The sequence below is a fragment of the Phyllostomus hastatus genome, unplaced genomic scaffold (assembly GCF_019186645.2).
Source record: "Phyllostomus hastatus isolate PE091 unplaced genomic scaffold, TTU_PhHast_1.1 phas_scaffold_129, whole genome shotgun sequence".
In the NCBI taxonomy this organism is placed as follows: Eukaryota; Metazoa; Chordata; class Mammalia; order Chiroptera; family Phyllostomidae; genus Phyllostomus; species Phyllostomus hastatus.
Window position 1 is genome coordinate 4,222,096 of NW_025334009.1, and position 18,005 is coordinate 4,240,100.

Genomic DNA, 18,005 nt, shown 5'->3' on the forward strand with positions numbered 1-18,005 from the left:
TGGGGAGAGTTTCAGCCGTGGAGGGAGGAAAAGGCTGGGCGTCGGCCGGAGAGGGGTGCAACTCTTCCTCGCGGACGTGTCCCGGCGACCACAGTGTGCGAGCACCGAGCGCCCAGCAGGCACAAGAAAGAGTCGCCCAACACCCCCCCGACGCTGGGGAGGTCAGAGGAGGGTTTTCAAAGGCCGTCAGAGCAGCGACCCAACACGTGGAAGGAGTCTGGCCTCGGCGGTCGGCAAAGAAACAGGACAACAGTGACGCGCTGCTCTCCCCGGCTCGGGAGCCTGAGTCTCGGTCTGACAGCCCCACACAGGCCGGAGCTCCAGGTCACTGGTCCCGACAGCAGGCGGCGCTGCCGGGCTCAGCGCCGCTGTCTCCAGGCAGCAGCACCTCAAACGGCCCACCTCAAGGGCGCCCACCCCCTCCCACCTACGGGAGACAAGTGCAAGGACACCAAAAAGTCACATTGAAAAAAAGTTTATTTAAAAAAGTCCTAGCAGCCAGAACAGTAACAAAACAAAAGGAGAGACGGACAAACAAAACGGGGGAGGGGGTGGGGCTGTGTCCTGGGGGTGCGTGCCCACGCCTCTTCAGTCGAGCTCCTTGTACCGCGCAAACATGACCCGGCGCACGGCGTCCCGGTAGGTCTCGTTGGACTGTCTCTTGCCGGGTCTCCCGGGAGCCCCCGCGCTGGGCCCCCGCGGCCGGCCTTCGGTCTGCGCGAGAGAGGCACACAGTGAGGGGGGCTCTGTGAGTCGGCTGCGGGCTGGCCTCTGACCACGCGCATTTCTGAGTGGGAGCGGAGCGGGACGGGGGGCGGGTTTTCAGGTGTGTCGCACACAGGCCCCGAGATGAGGGAGGAGGCGGGGCCGCAGTGAGTGCAGGACTCCGACCCCCACACGGAGCCGGGAGAGGCCGCCCTGCAGGCGGCAGGTTCAGAGGGGGCGGAGGGAGCGCAAAATGGGCCGTGTTTCCTCTTGGCACCTTCCTCCCCGTCTCCTGAAATCTCGGGGGCGAAGCCCTTCCTGGGAACCAGGGTGAACTTCATGCGCCTCAAACTTTCGGCATCGGACACCTCTGATGACGACCCCTCCCAGACAGAGGCGCCTTTGTGCCTCTGGTGGCTAGCTCCCCGGTCTTTCCACCCAAGGGCTCTTCAGGCTCACCCTGCCTGCTTCCCACGGCGCCGCACCTCTTACTCTGTGCAGGAATAAGATGAGCTCCCTCCCAACTGCTCTCCCCCTTCCCACTGCCGGGCGAACACGCCGGGCTGTGCCCCGGGACCAAGACCCGGGGGCTCCTCAGCTCCCGCACCCGTCGCCAGCAGTGGAAAGGCCCAGCCCAAAGGCAGAGACACCGCTCTGGGCCACAGAGGGAGGGAAAGGTGAGTGTGTGTCCGGTTATGGCAGCCCGACAGGACGGAAACCACCTCACCTCTTCGGCGGAAGCCAGCCCGGGGTGGCCGGACCCGAGGCCTGCCCCCTTCCTCCAAGCGGCGGGCTGCTGGGCACAGCCGCCTTTGCTGCCTCCGTCGTCCGGGCCCTCTCTGCCCGCAGGTCTGCGGTCGCTGCAAGGGAAGCAGACAGACTCAGCGCCGCTCTCGGAGCGCCCTGCTCACGGCCCGCTGAAAACTGCCCCCTTGATCCAGCTCTGCCTCCGCTTATGGGTGCTGAACGGTGTCCCTGAGTGTCTGCTACCCACGCGCAGGCCCTGTCCCGGGGCACCGAGACCACCAAGACCGGACCCTGTTCACGGGGAAGGACGGGAGAGGGACACTACACCAGCAGATGCCCAAGGCACGCCGAGGAGCTCGACCACCAGCGTGGCAGCCCGCCGCCTCCTGGCTGACCCTGCACCCCTGCCCGCGTCCAGCGTGGCTGACATTGCAGAGGGTGACCCGATGGGACGTTACAGTGATTAAGTGGTCCCCCCTTAATGCTTCTTAAATATGCAAACAGAATAGACCAGAATAAAATCATCAGTTTACTTCCTGCACACACATGGAAGTATTTTTCACGACAATTTTTTTTCAGTTACGCACAGAGAGTCACTGAGTCGCGACCCAAAAATAACCCCTTATCCGTGGGCTGTGAGCAGGGAAGGTGAGGCGCCACCGCCCGGCAGGGCCCCCTGCAGGGCCTCTCCCTGCCATCCCTCCCTCTGCCCCACAGGCGCACACGGTCCGCCCCGGCTTCTGGTTCCTCCACACGGAGGTGCCAGACCACACGCCGGTTACAGCCACTCCAGCACCTGCACCGCGCTCAGACGCAGTCTCGGCGTGGCGTTCCAGGAGTACGGACTCCAGGAAGTGGCCTCCGGCGGCCGCATCTCCTGGCGGAGACCCAACCACGCCTCTCTAGTGTTGGGCGCCACCGAGCTACCGACGACTCCCCAGGTGCATCCCGCCCCCCCCCCCCACTGTATTCCTGTGTGTCCCGTGAGACACAGAGCCACCTGAGCGTGCTTCACTCCGAGTTCAGACGGCGGAGAGTGATATACGTTCTGCCCACCTGAGCATCCTCGCACTGAACACAGTGTCTGCACAGAGTGGCTGTCAGCACATTCTGTGTAACCCCGGGCTCACGACCCGGAGACCAGCACACCGGAAACCAGCTCGCGCAGCCGGAGATCGTGTGTCTCTGCCAGCAGCCAACCGCCCACTCAGCCCCTCTGTGCAACAGCGAAGGTTCCTGAGCACAACACGCTTACTGGGCCCGCCACTGGCGAGGGGAGGGCGGGCTCCCCAGCAGGCCCACCGCAGCAGGGCCCTGGGCAGCCAGGCCGCTCGCGGCTCTTCCGTGCACGCGCACGCACACACACACACACAGACACACACACACGCGCACACGCACATACACACACGCACACTCTCCCGGTGTGAAGATGGGAAGTCAAGAGGGCGTCGTGCTCCAGGAGCCCCGACCGAACCCGCCCCCAGTCACCCGACCTGGGTGCGACAGAAGGGAGCCGACAGAAGGGAGCGGGGCAGTCGGGGGAGGAGGAGCCGGTTTCAGCGTCAGGCCCTGAGGCTCGGGCTGAGCCAGGAGCTCCAGGCTTACCTGTCGGGGTCCCTGGAGTACTTCATCCGTTTCCTTTCTGGAGAGTCAAAAGACTGAAGCTTTTCTCTGCGGTCGTTCCCTCTTTCTTTAAACTTCCCCTGTTGGTGAGCAGAACGACCAACCTGAGATTTCCCTCCGAGGGCACAGAAAAGCGGGGGAGCTTCACTTCATTCCTGACATTTTTCCCAACGTGAAGGGAGCTCAGCCGGGAGTCCGGAGGCTCGCGCCCCTCCCACGCTCCTCCCACGGGAGCAGCGGCCCCTTGGACGGGTCGGGTCGGGTCGGGTCGGAGGAGGTGGCGGTGTGCTGGGGTCAGCGTCTCCTCCTCCTCTTCCGAGGAGGAGCAGCTCCCCACAGGCCTGCACGGACGGCCTCCGAACCATCCCAGCAGACCTGTCCTGTCCTGGACCAGTGCAGCGCACGGGGCTCTCGGGCCGCCACCTGTGCCCGCAGCTCCAGGACGGCGCCTCAGCAGCCCCGCCCCACACCCCTCACCGGGCTTTCCAAAGCTCGGCAGGAAGAGCAGTGCTCCTCGCTCGGTCTACTCATGAGACCCCTGCCGCACCTTTAAAAAAACCATCAACTCTATCAAGGTGTCATTCATAAATGCTAAAATGCACCCATTTTAACGCAGTTTGATGAGCTGTGAGAGATGTGCACAGCGTCTTTCAGGGCCTCCCGCCCCGGAAAGCAGGGGTAGGGCGGCAGGAGGCCACCAGCGCTCACCTGCCGCTCTTTCCTCTCCAGGTAGGCGAGCTCCTGTTCCGACTGCTTTATCTTCCGGTGGATCTCCAGGTTTTGCTGAGAAGAGAAGGAGAGCTGAGCACGGGCCAGAGCAGGCCTCCTGGAAACGCCTCCAGCCCGTCCCGTGGCCGCTCCGGGGCGGCAGCCCCTCCCCCTGACCAGTCCTACTGAGCGGTTGGCCCCTGTGCCCTGCGAGCAACAGCCACTAAGGGGTCTTGCTGAGGCTCAGCAACGGGACCCCAGGTTGCAACGCTGCCTGGTCACACAGAGCAGTTAAGTGGTGTGGCACCAGAGGAAACTTCGCTTCTGTCTCAAGTGTAAAGACACAGATCTGGTTTATCTCTCTTTACCTAAGATAAAAAGTTATGGGAGAGGCGAATTTGAGCGTACCAGGGAAGAAAACCAAACACCCACATGCTCTGCCTGCCACCACAGCCGCCACCGCCGCCGCCACCATCCTCAGACACTGGTCACTTTCAAGCCCCCAGAGAAACGGTAAAAGAAACCCCAAGGGCCTCAGAAAACAAACAGACTGTTCTGAGAGTCTCCCACGCCTTAAGGGCCCCACACAGAGGCGCGGGCGCCCCACACAAGGCCCTCAAGCACACAGGGTAGGAAACTGCGCGGAGAGGGGTTCTCTGCACTCTGTAAGGGGAGGAAAACTACTGCACCCACTTCCCGTTGCCCAGGGAGCAGTTCCACTTGTGGGGTCCCCAGACGGCTAGTTCCTCTTCCCTGACAACTACTTTCTACCCTGTTAGCCATTTATTCACATTTCATCGGAAAGCTGAAATTTAAACGTTAGTCTGATGACTCAGAGTTTGAAAAGACTGAAGGGACTCAGAGGTCGTCTGTGGCAGGGGCTGTCAGAAGTGTCCCCGAATCCTGGAAGCTTTGCAGAGCCCCCAGAGGCAGCTGGGGGAAGGGGCGTGCTTATCACAAAGTCAGAGCTTCTCGGTTTCTGGCCACACGAGACAGGGCTCTGCACCGAGGGAGAGTCCGAATCCACCCCCTCACCTGCCCCCGCAGCACCTGCTACAGAAGGAGTCGGAAACGAACCCCTCTGCAGCACGAGCTCACCCATGGGGCTCCACCTGCCCGGAGCCTGGCTCCCGGGTCAGCATGCATCAATGGGAAGGTCGGTGTGTGCCTGTCTGACCCCCGAGACCAGCCGCTGTGCCCTGGCTCACAGCAGTGACTCCCTACGTGAGGAGACGGCAGAACGTGACCCACCGGGGAAGCTGGCACCTGCTGGAGCCAGACGGCACCAGGGGACGCCTGCGAGTGCTGGGGAAGAGGAGGGGCCTGTCTGAGGTCTGGGTAACGACGGAGCGAAGGTGAGAAACCCAGCAAGTGAGTCGCCCACTCCACAAGCCCTCCCCCCTCCTGCCCCCACCCCAGCTCCAGCGCAGGCTCCAGGTTGGGCGCCCCAGCCCCAGCCCGCCTTGGGTCTGAAGTTTCTGGAAGGCGGGCACAGCTCCAACACAAAGCGACTCATCACGAACAACAGGTGGAGGGACAACTGACCCCTGGAGTGTGGACTGCCTGAGTTCCTGGAACTGGGGATGATGATGCAGGCTGCGGAGGGACGGCCTGCACTTTCTGTCCCCCGAAATGCTCCCCGCTCTCTGCAAGCCTGAAAGGTCAGGGCCCCGTCCCCCAGTACCTTGTGCAGGTCCGAGAGCTGCTGGTGTTTGATCAGAACTTCTTTGTTGGGGAACTGCCTTCTGCAGAGCAGACAGGCCAGCTTGTTCCAGTCCGTGAGTTTGTCTTCTTCGTTCTCCTTCTTGGCCGCCGACTCGTCCCGCTGCTGGGGCTGCGCGGAGCGGGGCTGCGGCGGCGGGGGCTGCTCCTCCTCCTCGTCCTCCTCGTAGTCGCTGTCGCCTCCGTACTCCCCCAGGAGGCCGATCAGCGGGTTCACCACCTTGGGCTGCGAGGAGAGGGCCGGGATCAACACCACACTCAGCCTCACCCTGGGGCCTGTTTTCCACACGTTCTGGTATGGGCGCCTCATTTCTTCTTTTAGTTGGAACAGTGAACTGGGTTCAGGACAGGCCCACGGACCCCAGTGCTCCCTTCCCAAGTGGGGGCGACATGGTTGGAGCCTGACGTTCCTCCTGCTCGCGGGGTGCGAGCCCGACTAGCTCCCTGGGGAGTGGCTGTAGCCACAGAACGGTGGAGAGGAGAGGAAGAGGGCTGAAGCAGAGCACAGAGAAGGAGTCGCGAAGTTACCAGTTACAAAGAGGAAGAGAGAGCAACCATCTCCAAGTCGCTGTAACCACGGAGAAAAGGAAAGAGAAATTTTATGAAGGCCGCAGTGACCCCTAGGGATTAGCGCAACGGAAGAATAGCGCTCAGGTAGACAGACGGGGCTCCTTAGCAAGGGAAGGCCAAGGTGGGTCGGCACTGATGTGTTACAGTGAAGTGGATTAACAATGCCGAGTGGGCAAAGAGTACTGATCGACGGATTACAGGAAACTGTTAAGCAGCGATGCATGGTCATTGTCTTATGATCAATAAAAAGTGAAAAAGAAAAAAAAAGAAAGAAAGAAGACTACTACAGCTATATATCTATATTTAATCTGAATCGTGTGATTAGACTGAGACTATCATTACTTTAGGTACCTAAAACACAGGTACCAACAACAATCAATTTGAAATGGATTGAATACCTATATGTTAGATTCAAAACCATGAAAATCCTAGCAGAAAACAGGGGCCGTACAATCTAAGACATTTCTTACAGCAATATTTTCTCTACCGTATCTCCTTGCACCAGGGAAACCAAAGGGAAAGTAAACAGATGGACTACGTCAAACTGGAAAGTGCGTGCACAGCCAAGGAAACCACCACAAGGTGAAAAGACAAACGACTTTACAGGGAACATACTTGCTGATCCATCTGATAAGGGGCTAACATCCAACATTTGTGAGAACTTATAAAACTCAACACCCACAAAAAAAGTCTAACTTAAAAATAGGCCGAGGACCGGAACGGACACTCCCCCAAAGAGGACACAGGGCCGGCCAGCCGACAGACACAGGAAAGGACGCTCCGGTCGCCCGTCACCAGAGAGACGCACACGGAAACCGCGGGAGACCCGCCCCACGCCTGTCGGCAGGGCGCCCGAGTGCCCTGCTGGTGGGAATGCAGACGGTGCAGCCGCTGGGGAAAACGGCATGGAGTTCCCTCAAAAAATGAAAGGTGGAACTGCCTTATGGCCCAGGGATTCCACTTCTGGGAATGTATCTGAGGAAACCTGAAACACTGAGTGGAAAGGGTACATGCACCCCGTGTTCACCGCAGCCTATTTACAACAGCCACGCAGCGCCCCCCCCCGCCCCCCGAGAGATTCTTATGGCATCTCCACAAGGATCCTCCAGGGGAAATATCAGGGCCAGAAAAAAATGGGTTTCCTTGGCCGTTTAAAAGAGAATTAACAAGACCAAGGCTAAATGCAAGTTAAAAAGAGCCGGGCCTTCCCCGATCTGGAGGGAACGCAGCAGGGCGGAGGGAAAGAGGGCAGAAACCTGGCTCTGGCCCTCCTCCGGCCTTCCCCGTGAGAAGACAGCCCCGTCACGCGCGCGTGTGTCTGTGAGGCGGACAGGACCACCAAGGACCACCGTGGAAGTGAGGCACGGGCCTCTGAACCTCCTCCCCGACCGACTGGGACCCGCCCCGGCCCCGGCACCGGCCCGGCCCCAGCCCGGCCCTGGCCCCAGCCCAGGGCAGCAGCCCGGCCTCACCGGCGGCGGACTCTCCTCCTTCTTCACGGTGGGAGGCAGGGGCTTCTTGAAGACGTCCTCTAGGGGCGCTGTCCCCTCGCCAGCATTCTCCTGAAACTGACAAAATCCAAGGCAAGTCTCACACGATAGATACTCGTACAAGGTAGGTTAAGAGCTGTTGCTATGATTTCAAAATTGGTATATACTGAATGATAACTATATGCCAGGAAGATGATACGTTCATACCCATTATCTGCAGCTTTTACTACAATCCTCCTATATAGGCATTAATATCCTCATTCTTGAAATGACTGAGAATATGATTAGAACAAATAAGTAGCAAAAGCAGGCACCAGACACTAAGCAGATGTCACTCCCAAGTCTAAATTCTCGGATACACACACATTCTCTCTCTCTCTCTCTCTCAGCAAACCACACAGTATTCAAGGAAAAAAAAGACAAGTTACAAACTGAACCACAACATTCATCCCTTTTCACTAACGTGTCAGGATACATGAAATACAATTCTTTGGAGAACAATTCGACTTTATGTCAGGAGACAGGAAACGGTTTAAGAGGAGAAATAAAATCCTGAGTGCTATGCATCATGACAGTAAGAGATCGGAAAGAAGGGACAAGCAATGCCGGAATGATGAGGAAAGCAGGGCACAGCTCTACTGCGAGTTTTCACCAGGCAGGTGTTAAGATAACAACTTGGAAACTGCACAGAAACAAGGACGAGGACTCATGGCAGAATACAAAGCGAACGGAGACCACCACGCGGCGCCCCCGCTGCACACAGCCGGCCCACAGGCCTGGGCGTGCAGGCGGCAGCACCCAGAAGGGGAGGGAGCCCGTGGAACCCTGTGTGGGGCTCGGGCCGGGCCACTCTGCCCTGCCACCCCTGGTTCCTGCGCTCGTGGGAGTGAGCCCGCCCTGGGGGGCAAGGGGGCTGCCTGCTTCTCTGGCAATCTGACACCTCCGACGCAGCCGTTCTCTGCCGCGACCCCTGTGTTCTCATCTGTAAATACGCGGTGAAGAGAGAGCAGATCCCACGTCCTCTCACCCTGGTCGCTCCTCGGTCTTTCTTCTCCTTGCCTTCTCTTTTAGACGTCTCCTTCTTGCTGCTTGACTTCTGACCGGCTGATGTCTTCTCCTTGCTCTCCTCTTCCTCAGGCGACCCCGGCTCCTGGGGCACGTAGACTTCTTGCTGCAGTGCAGTTGGAGACAGGTAAGTCCCCGGAATGCCTCCCTCTCCCAGGAGTCCGGGTCCAGGGAGCACAGTCCCTCCGGGGGAAAGAGCAGCTCGCTCACTCCCGAGTCCGAGAGGAGACCGCATCAAACCACCTAGCACTCTGCTTGGGGGCCAGGGCGCGTCCAGGCCACGCGCTGTCCCTTCCTCCAAGAGCAGTGCTGGTCTTACCTGCCATGCCACAAGGCACTGGTTTTCCAGAGGCAACAGTTAACATAAAGGTCATCATCTTTAAAATCCGCCTGAATAAATACAACTCAACAGAAGATCTGGGCTTTTTAAAACACCACATTAGACATGAGGTGCAGGTAGTCAAAGCAGCTGCCTGGATCGGAGAAACACTCAGTTTCTGTAGGTTTAAACCTTTCCAACTTGTCATGTAATGAGCAACCAGACAATCCAGGGGACGAAATCTTCAAAGTGACAAATTACAGGCACTCCTCTCAAAAGACTCACTGACAAAGTAGACAGAGACACAAACTCACCTGGGTGTTGGGGTCATAATAGGTTCCCGCCAAGGGGTCGTAATAGTAGCCCGTGGCAGAGTCGTATATGTAGCAGTCCGATGACGCTGCAGGGGATATACAGCCAGAGGCCGTGTCGGTCCCGCAGCGAGGCCCTCACTGGGACCCACGAGGACGGCCCAGGAATGAGGCCGGCGGCCTCAACGGGAGCAAGCCCTGTGGGCGGCACTCTCTGAAGGAGCACCCTTCTCGCAAAGTTTGCGGTCACAAAAATTTCAATTAATGAGTAGTCAAGCAAAAAAAAAAAACCCCACAAAAAACCAACCCCACAATAAAAATAAAACAAAGGTCACTCACACTGTTGTCCTTGTCGATTTGAATCTGAAGACCAGTCTGAATTTCTGCCACCTCCCCTCCTATCTCGGAAATACTTTTTACCCTATCACAGAAAGGCAAGGTAAGATAATGGACCTTCTGACAGCCGTTCCCCCTAACAGACACCCACTGCAGAGGATTCCTAACCACTCTCTCAGTCACTTGAGGACTTCAACAGAGCACTCACTCCCCAGCCGCCAACGCCTACCTGATAGTAGTGCATGTGGTCGGAGTGGTCCCCAGAGTCATTTCTGCAACAAACAAAACAACATGACACGGGCCTGCGGCCAAGAGTCGCTTGAGAAGTGCCCAGCCCTACAGATTGGCCAAGCAACTCTCTTTCCCCCATTCTGCAGGGAAGGACCCCCCCCGCCCCCCGCCCCAGCAAGCAGTCCTGCTGGGGCAGAGTCCTGCACGGAGGAGCAGCGGGACTTCTGCGGAACCATCCGATGGAGCAGAACTGCCGGGTTGAGGGAGCAAGAGCCAGATCCCCCCCATTCCTGCAACCTGGCCTCTCTGATGCAGCCGTGTCCCAGCCACCACTCTTGGGCCAGGATGGGCGAGAGAGCGCAGAGGAATCAGACTTCTCAGGGCCATGGGGTGTGAAGTTTCCTCCCAAGTCCTGGGCGGGTGGAGGCGGCACAAGGACACCCCCCCTGCCCTCCTCACCTTCGCTTCCCAGTGGCCAGGTTCACAGCTACCATCTTCCCATCGATGCTGAACGGTGGGTCCAGGTTCTGCAAGATCTTCACCACCCGAAGAGCTTCCTGGGGAACCGAAGACTCGCGTGAACCCAAAGAGAGAAACGGCCATGTCCTCCGAGAGAGGCCCAAACAAGTACTGGACCCCTCAAAGGAAAAACTGCTAAACGGTACGTTCGGGCCACAACTGTGATAGAAGGCGCACTGGCCAGAAAGGTTTCCAGTGAAGGGCGCTCAGAGTGGGCGGGGAAGTCGTCAGTTTCCCTTTTAACTGGAAAAGACTTTATTGTGATAAGCACCCTTTCCTGTTCCCGAAGGGAAGATGGCATAGTCAGCTTTTTGTTTCTGGCCAGTTTCTGAAATGAATGTCAGAAATGCAAGTCCTTTTCTTTGAGGCAGCAACTGTCCTCGTGTCGGATTTGGTCTACAAAGCCCCTGTGGTTTCTGGGCACGGAATCTAAGTGCCGACGATTTCTGTCAGGTCCCCTCCACAGAGGGGACATCGTCATGTCCCCTCCACAGAAAAGGGCCCCACGGCTGAAAATGCAAGCAGCGAGAATCTATAAAAGCAACACTCCAAGGAAAAAGAAGAAGTGTCCTATTACCAGCAAACATAAAAACCATCTGTAGTCGGCAAAGCAAGTCTGAGAATCAGAAAATTCACTCAACTCCCGCCAGGGTCGGCACTCAGACTCTTCACGAGTGACCGAGCTCCATTTTTAACTGGAAATCGTACAGCCCACAGCCAGGGGTGGATCTGGAGAGCCACTCAGAATTCTAAGTTCGAGGGCAGTCGCCTCACCTGAACGAACTCTGAACTGGAGGAGAGAACCGGAGGGCCCTGATACCAGGCGGAACACGAGAATTCCGAGGACGAGGGAGTGCCCGCCAGAGCCGCCCGGGGTCCCCACGGCCGGCTGTCCCCCGACCACCGCAAGGCGGGGGAGACTCACCGCGTGGGAGTCGAGGTCAATGAAGCCGTAGGTGTGGCCCATGGGGCCGGTCCTGTTCTTGATGATCCGCACGTTGGCCGTGGTCAGGTGGACGTAGGGCTCCAGCACTTCCACGATCACCTCGGGCGGCGTGGACCGGTAGATGCGTTTGAGCATGATCGCTGGACAAGCCACGCACGGGTGGCAGAGAGGCAAGGGAAGAGAGAGGCTCGTTTCTGAAGTCCTCAGAGCCTGACTGTCCTTTTCTCTTTTCTTTTTTTAAATTAATGTAATTAGCTATTTTTACTGCAGACGACTGCAGTTGCTACTTGGTCTAGCGAGGCTGCTTCTGTAATGAAGTGTTAGTCCAATACCCGCTCGTACTTCCGTTCACCAGTACCCAGAAATCTGAAGTTAAAGCCTTGCTGCCTTTGACTAGAACTCGCTATGGGGAAGAGGAGGGTCCCTTCCACTAGCACGGGGGAGTGTGTGGGGGGGGGCGCTGCAGAGAAGAGCTGTGCGAGGGTGTGGGGCGCGGCAGACCAGACCCGGGCCGCCGCACAGGCTGCCCGCGCCCCAACCGCAGCGGTCACAGTTTGGCCCGCCCTGACCAGGCACTTACTTTTGCTCTCCCCATCCTGGCGAGTCTCCCCAGACCACGGCTCCTTGTCTCGGTCTCTTCGGAAGCTGAGCCCTTCCCTTCGAGGGGGCAGGTACCTTTCCGCCTCCCTCTTTTGGTGTCCCAAGCGCGGCTCCTGTCCTTCCTCCCGCTTCTTGGGTTCAGGTTCCTTGTCAGTGGACTTTGGGGCTTGGCTGGATGGTTTTTCTGACGGCGCTGGTATGGGTGTTTTCTGAGGCTGGGGGTAACTTACTAAATCTTGCTTGGACTCTGCCACTACAGAAACAGAAAGAAAATCACCAGCAGGTTTTACTTTTTAATTAAAATTTTTAAAAATGTATTTACTTTTAGAGACAGGGGAAGGGAAGGAGAGAGGGAGAGAAACATCAATGTGTGGTCGCCTCTCGTGCACCCCCTCATAGGGGACCTGGCCCACAACCCAGGCATGTGCCTCGACTGGGAACCAAACCGGTGACCCTTTGGCTCCCAAGCCTGCACTCAATCCACTGAGCCACACCAGCCAGGGCCTGCTAGTAGGTTTTAGCCAAAACACACTACCCCTGTGATCCTCCTTATCTGGCTCCAAATACTGACACTGGAATGCTTTTAACAATCTCAGAAATATGTACAAAAAAAAGATCCCCACAGACTATAAGCAAAACGAATGAGACCACACAAGGTTCACAAAAGAAACTATCCAAGTACTTAAAACTCTAATATTGTGAGTAGTCTATCACTCCCCAAACACTTAGATAGAAGAAATCCTTCACGGACACGGACAACCGTGTGGTGACTGAGGGGGAAGGGAGGGGACGGGGCTGGGAGAGGAGATGGGGGGGAATAAATGATAACGGAAATGTACAACATAAAAAATAAAGCAAAATTTTAAAATATAAGAAATCCTTCATGAGAACCTGTACCTATTATAACCACTCATAAGAACAGATTTGGAGACAAAATCAGCAAAAATATGACCCTTGCTAGAAGTCTGGTAGAAAGATATCTCCCAAACGTGTCTAGGAGGACACGTGTCCTCCTCTTCCACGGCTATGCCACAGGGACGGCCGTCTCACACTCGGGGAGACCGCGGGGCCCTCTCCTCTGGCGGAGCTGAGACCAGGCCCACCTGCACACAGCTCGTTCATACTCAAGTCCTTACAATGGGCGAATGTCCTTCAAAATATGCATGATTCATCGCAAATCTCTTTCTACGGGAGAATAATCTATCCAGTTAATTGGGGGCATATTTTTGCAATTACTTCATTTTTGGAGGGTTCACAGGAAGCCACGTGGCTCAAAAGGAGACACCTATGGGAGCGACACCGAGATCGGGGACAGTGACCGGCAACCGGCGAGCACCTGCTCTCTGTGCACGGGTCAAAGCCGTCTCGGCCGTCCTGGCGGCAGGGCCCCAGGGTCTCTACAAACCGTCTATTCGTCTGTGAGAAGAGACTGAGAAAGAAGTCTTCCTTGAGAGAAAAAATACAATTCTGCCTAATCTGAAGTCATGCAACAAGCTAAAAAGCTCAGCATTGACTCGCCTTCCCGTGTGCTGGTCTGGTCTCTGGGGCGAGCCCTCCCCAGAGGTTCCCACAGCACTGGCGCACCGCCGCCCGCAGAGAAGCGCGTCTGCGCCACGGGCCAGAGCCCGGCCGAGAAACCCCCCGCAAGCGCCCTGCGCTCTGGCCACGGAGCAGGGGGGCTGTGCGGAAGGCCACCTGGGCCCTGCTCGGAACTGTCTTTCATGGTCACGCGTGGCTTCGCTCAGCAGATGGCGTGAGGAACACCTCCGTGGCGGCGAGTTGCTGCCACAGGACTGTGGTTAGCGGGCCTCTGGCAGCCTCGAAGGCCGTCCCCCTAAAGCTACTCCACTCCTACCCCTCCACTTTTTGGAGAAATCTACTTTTATGTCAAGTGGCGGAGAAGCTGATGGGGTTTATTCCTCTATAAAAATAACACACACCCTCCATTCTGATGATTTCCTCTTGTTTGCATTTTTACTGCTACTTCGACAAATGCTTTTCTATTGACGACCCTGTCACGTTTTCTTAGGGTGTAAATGAGAAAACAGTAACGAGGGCAAACGAGCCGCAGTGACTTCGGAGAAGGGAGCGTGCATGCGTGTGGGGGGGTGTCACATGCGCTAACACCACGCAGACTCTTTTCCAGCCTCGCACCCCGACTGTGCCCTAAACCGTAACACCACTGACCTCTGTTTGGCGGCCCATTCAGCCGCCTCAGCCTGAGGAGACTGAAACCCACCCCTTCCCCCTGGCGGCGCTCTGTGACCCCAAGTCCTTCACCAACAGGACACATGAGGTCAGGTGTCAGGATGCACTTTTAAGACGTTCACAGATGAACTTGTATTTATCAGAGGCCAAGGAAAGCAGGAAATGTGTTTTGCTCAGCACAGAAAATACAAACCGCCGCCTCCACCACCACTCACCTTCCCGCGGGCACTTGCAGAATGAGCACGAAGACCGGTGTCCACCGATACTGGCCTTACACTGCAGGAGAAGGAGGGAGAATTCAGTGGCACTGGAAGTGCTGTTAGAAACCTTATATATACCTACACAGCAACACCTGCCAAAATGAAAGAAATGAGCCACATCCCAGATCGCCCCGAAGCCTGAGACGCAGCTGGAGGACGGAACTGCTACGCTGCCGTTTGAGAGCTGCCTTCCGACAGGGAGTCTGACTCTGGAGCAGCCCCGAGTGTCCCTGCCCCGGATGAGGGCTTCTGCAGGAAATAATAATAAGCTCACTGAAGGAAACTGGACTGCTGAGATGCACCGGTCACGCCCCTGGCAGCTATTCTGAGGCTGCTAAAGGAAACGAAATGTTCACTAGCCTGGTAGCAAGGGAAGAAACACACTGCAACGTGGACATAACTCTTCTCGTCTGAGCCTCTGGGCAAGCACGCTGCCGAACTCAAAGGCCCTGAAGTTTTGCCGCCGAGCTCCCAAGTGCCATGAGGGCAGGGAGCGGACGGGCAGGAAACCGGAGGGCAGGCCCCACGAAGAGGGTGCTGTCTGAGTGGGGCTTTGCAGGGTGAGTAGGGGCCCCCCGGACGGAGGACAGGGGAGAACGTTAGCAGCAGCAGTTCACGATTACACAGCACATGCCGCGTCCCAGGCCTACATGCCACCACTGACTGACGCGGAGAGCTACCACCTCTCCATCTTGCAGATGATGGAACCGAGGCCTGTGGAGGTTGAGTCAGTCAGATGAGATCATTACAGCCGACTGTTCCATCGTCCCCTCCGCTGTAACCGGCTCACACACAAAGCCCTGCCCGCCGTCAAGTGACTGCGCCACCTCCCCGCAGGGTGAGTGCGCTTCCCTTCTCCACTCTCCGCCTCGGCCACGTGCCCTGCTCCGTTCGGCCAATGGAGTGTGAGTGAACGTGACCTGCGAAGGTTTGGCAGAGGCTTCGAGAGCCACTGCCTTTGGGAGTGAGCCTCCTGCTCTTCCCCTCAGAGACACCAGGGCCATGCCAGGGCTGCTCCCCGCCCCCGCCCCCCGGGGCCCAGAACGAAGGCCACGCAGCAGAAGTGTTAGCAATGGCTCACAGCCCCCAACAGGTACTGTGTGTGGAGGATAGGGTTTGGGGGATATCTGTTGTCACAGCAGAGCTGTTCTAAGTGGCGGAGCCAGGATCCAAACCTCAATAGGTACAATTTAAACACCACAAAATTCTCCCGTTTGAGTGTCTGATTCAATGATTTCTAGTACGTGTACAGTGCAGCCATCACCACAGGCTAACTTCAGAACAGCTTTATCACCCAAATCAGGCCAAGCAGAGTCAGTTCCCGTTCTCGCCGCACTCCCATGAAACTGTGACAAATGGCCTTTCGTGTCTGGCATAGTTTTTTTCTGGGTCCCTCTATGTCACGGTGTGTATCAGCACCTCATTTCTTTCTACTGCCAAACAGCACCCCACTGCATGGCCATACCACCTTTTGTTTACCTGCCTGCCCGCCAGCCAACGCACACCTGGGCTGCTTCCACCTGCTGGCTGTCGTGAACGCCGAGGCCGTGCGTGTGCTGAAAAAGTCAGCACGTTCCACGTCAGGCCCGAGGGCACATGCGCAGGTTTGGCACTTCAACGCTTAGCCCCCAAAACACAAAAACTGAAAAGTAGCCCAAGACAGCTAGGCAAGTGGCCTGTCATTTTAAGGGGACAACGTAACCAAGCCATTCAGTTCTTTCAAGAGACAGCCTTGGCAACAGCAGTATAATTCTGACATCAGATATCAACCTGTCGTTCTCCCTCCCTTCCCCTCTCTTTTAATATAAACGAATAAAACCTTAAAGAAAAGTTAAATGTTTTTCCTAAATTGACACCTTCAGGTGATATACCCATGAAACGTAGGAGCTTTGGTTAACGGCAACCGAATGTCCAGACTGTACCTTACTGAGATCATTAACACCAAGCTACAGTTTTTACTGACTTATATTAAGCTCTAAGTGTGGTTCAGAAACTTTATTAAATTTTTCATAATTATTTTTGAAACTAGTAGCAATGAAAAATGACAAATTATATTTTCATGCTCAACTGCAATCAAAATGGACTTCTAATAAGAATACAGCCTAGCTAGCCCTGGCTGGTGTGGCTCAGTGCGAACCAAAGGGTCGCTGATTCAATCCCCAGTCTCGGCCCGTGCCTGGGTTGCAAGGTCGGATCCCCAGTAGGGGGCGCTCAAGAGGTAACCACACATTGATTTTCTCTCCCTCTCTTCCTCACGTCCACTCTCTAAAAAAATAAATAAGTAAAATCTTTTTTTTTAAAAAAAGAGTATTGCCTACAATCTTCTAATACACTATTCCACAGGAATATGGAGTTGGACAGAGGTAAAATGCTATGGGACCTGAAGTTCTAGATCCTAGAAACTCCTGAGTATCCCAAACATGTACGCCTCACACCGCACCAGCCTCTCCAAACACACCTTTGCAAGCATTAACTCCCCTGGGTCATGCCCAGGAAGGGCAGCTGGGGAGAGGTTAAAAGTCAAGTGACTGCTACCCCCAAAAAGTGTTTCTAACTGCAGGCCCAGAGCCCGCTGTGGCCACAGGTGGCAGCTGGCGAACTCCAGGTGCTCCAGGTGACCCTGCCCTGACCTCCAGTTCATCTGAAATGACCAAGGAGGAAGAGCCTTGCCCCTGGCAAAGCCCTCCACCAGGCAGCATTCCTGGAGACACGGAGAAGCTGCGATGCCAGATCCTCACTTCTGAGCAAAGGAACTCCTGGCACTTACCCGTTTGCAGTACCAAAAATCCGGACTTGGTACATACTCGAGGGTGACCTCTTTGTCACGGATCATCAGAGTTCCCTGTGAAGACAAAGACAGAAGTCATCAACGTCGGCCCCCAGAGAAACGGAGAGACGGGAAGGCACAGACAGCCTTTCCAGTCCCCAAGCTGAAACATTTCACAAAGGGTGAGCTTATTCATCAACAGAAGTCGGTGGCTGTTTTAAGCCTCGGACTTGGGGCGGTGTGGCAAAGGGAGCTTAGGGAAAGGGGGTGGGAGAAGGTGGCATCGGTCTTCGGCCTTGACTCCTGCAGGCGGGGCACTGTCCCTGGGCAGGTGAGGCCCAGTCCACTCCAGAGCTCAGGCAGAGCGCTCTCAGACGGGCCCCCCACCCCCAGCAACTGCCCTGCCCGGCTCAGGAGCCGGCACACCCCCAGAAGCAAACCCTTGCTCCTGCAGCACAGAGGCCCAGGGGCCCTCGCAGTGGTCTTCCCTTACAGGGCTAACTCGGACTCCTGGAGGAGGAGGGAGGGGAGAGGGCCGGGCACTTTGGTGCCTGGGGACTTGCTTTGGAACACTGGCTGCGCGGCAAAAGCACCAGGAGAAAGAGGTGCCACACAGAAGACGCGAAGCAAGGAGGAAGGTGGGAAGGTGAAAGCTTCCCGGCAGGTCACATCCTTGTTATCAGGAAACTGAATGGCTGGTGGCAGCGGCCTCGGTGTCACCCCAGCTTGGAGCCTGCAGAGCAAGCCGCCACGGGATCGGAGAACCGACCACCGGGAACCGAGCGGTCTGGGGCCGCCTGGCCGGGATCGGGGGAGAGGGGCTCGGGCAAGTCGGCAGCAACAAGGCTCCTCTGCCTCTGCACTTCAGGCAAGCCACG

The 18,005-nt window shown here is 56.6% G+C and overlaps 1 protein-coding gene across 6 annotated transcripts in view; it reads right to left on the reverse strand.

Moving 5' to 3' along the window:
- Window positions 1-480: 480 nt before the first annotated feature.
- RBM6 (RNA binding motif protein 6) overlaps window positions 481-18,005 on the reverse strand; it is an 82,623-nt gene continuing 65,098 nt past the window's right edge. For all 6 annotated transcript variants that reach the window (XM_045856951.1, XM_045856953.1, XM_045856956.1 and 3 more), the window contains 15 exons: window positions 17,128-17,202; window positions 14,316-14,376; window positions 11,873-12,145; window positions 11,272-11,432; window positions 10,287-10,384; window positions 9,826-9,868; window positions 9,600-9,681; window positions 9,264-9,349; window positions 8,593-8,736; window positions 7,548-7,643; window positions 5,468-5,731; window positions 3,784-3,858; window positions 3,058-3,155; window positions 1,433-1,565; window positions 481-714 (listed from right to left, as the gene is read on the reverse strand). In XM_045856951.1, the coding sequence (XP_045712907.1) occupies window positions 589-714; window positions 1,433-1,565; window positions 3,058-3,155; window positions 3,784-3,858; window positions 5,468-5,731; window positions 7,548-7,643; window positions 8,593-8,736; window positions 9,264-9,349; window positions 9,600-9,681; window positions 9,826-9,868; window positions 10,287-10,384; window positions 11,272-11,432; window positions 11,873-12,145; window positions 14,316-14,376; window positions 17,128-17,202 (1,815 nt within the window). In that variant the 3' untranslated portion in view covers window positions 481-588. The remainder of the gene's footprint in view (window positions 715-1,432; window positions 1,566-3,057; window positions 3,156-3,783; window positions 3,859-5,467; window positions 5,732-7,547; window positions 7,644-8,592; window positions 8,737-9,263; window positions 9,350-9,599; window positions 9,682-9,825; window positions 9,869-10,286; window positions 10,385-11,271; window positions 11,433-11,872; window positions 12,146-14,315; window positions 14,377-17,127; window positions 17,203-18,005) is intronic.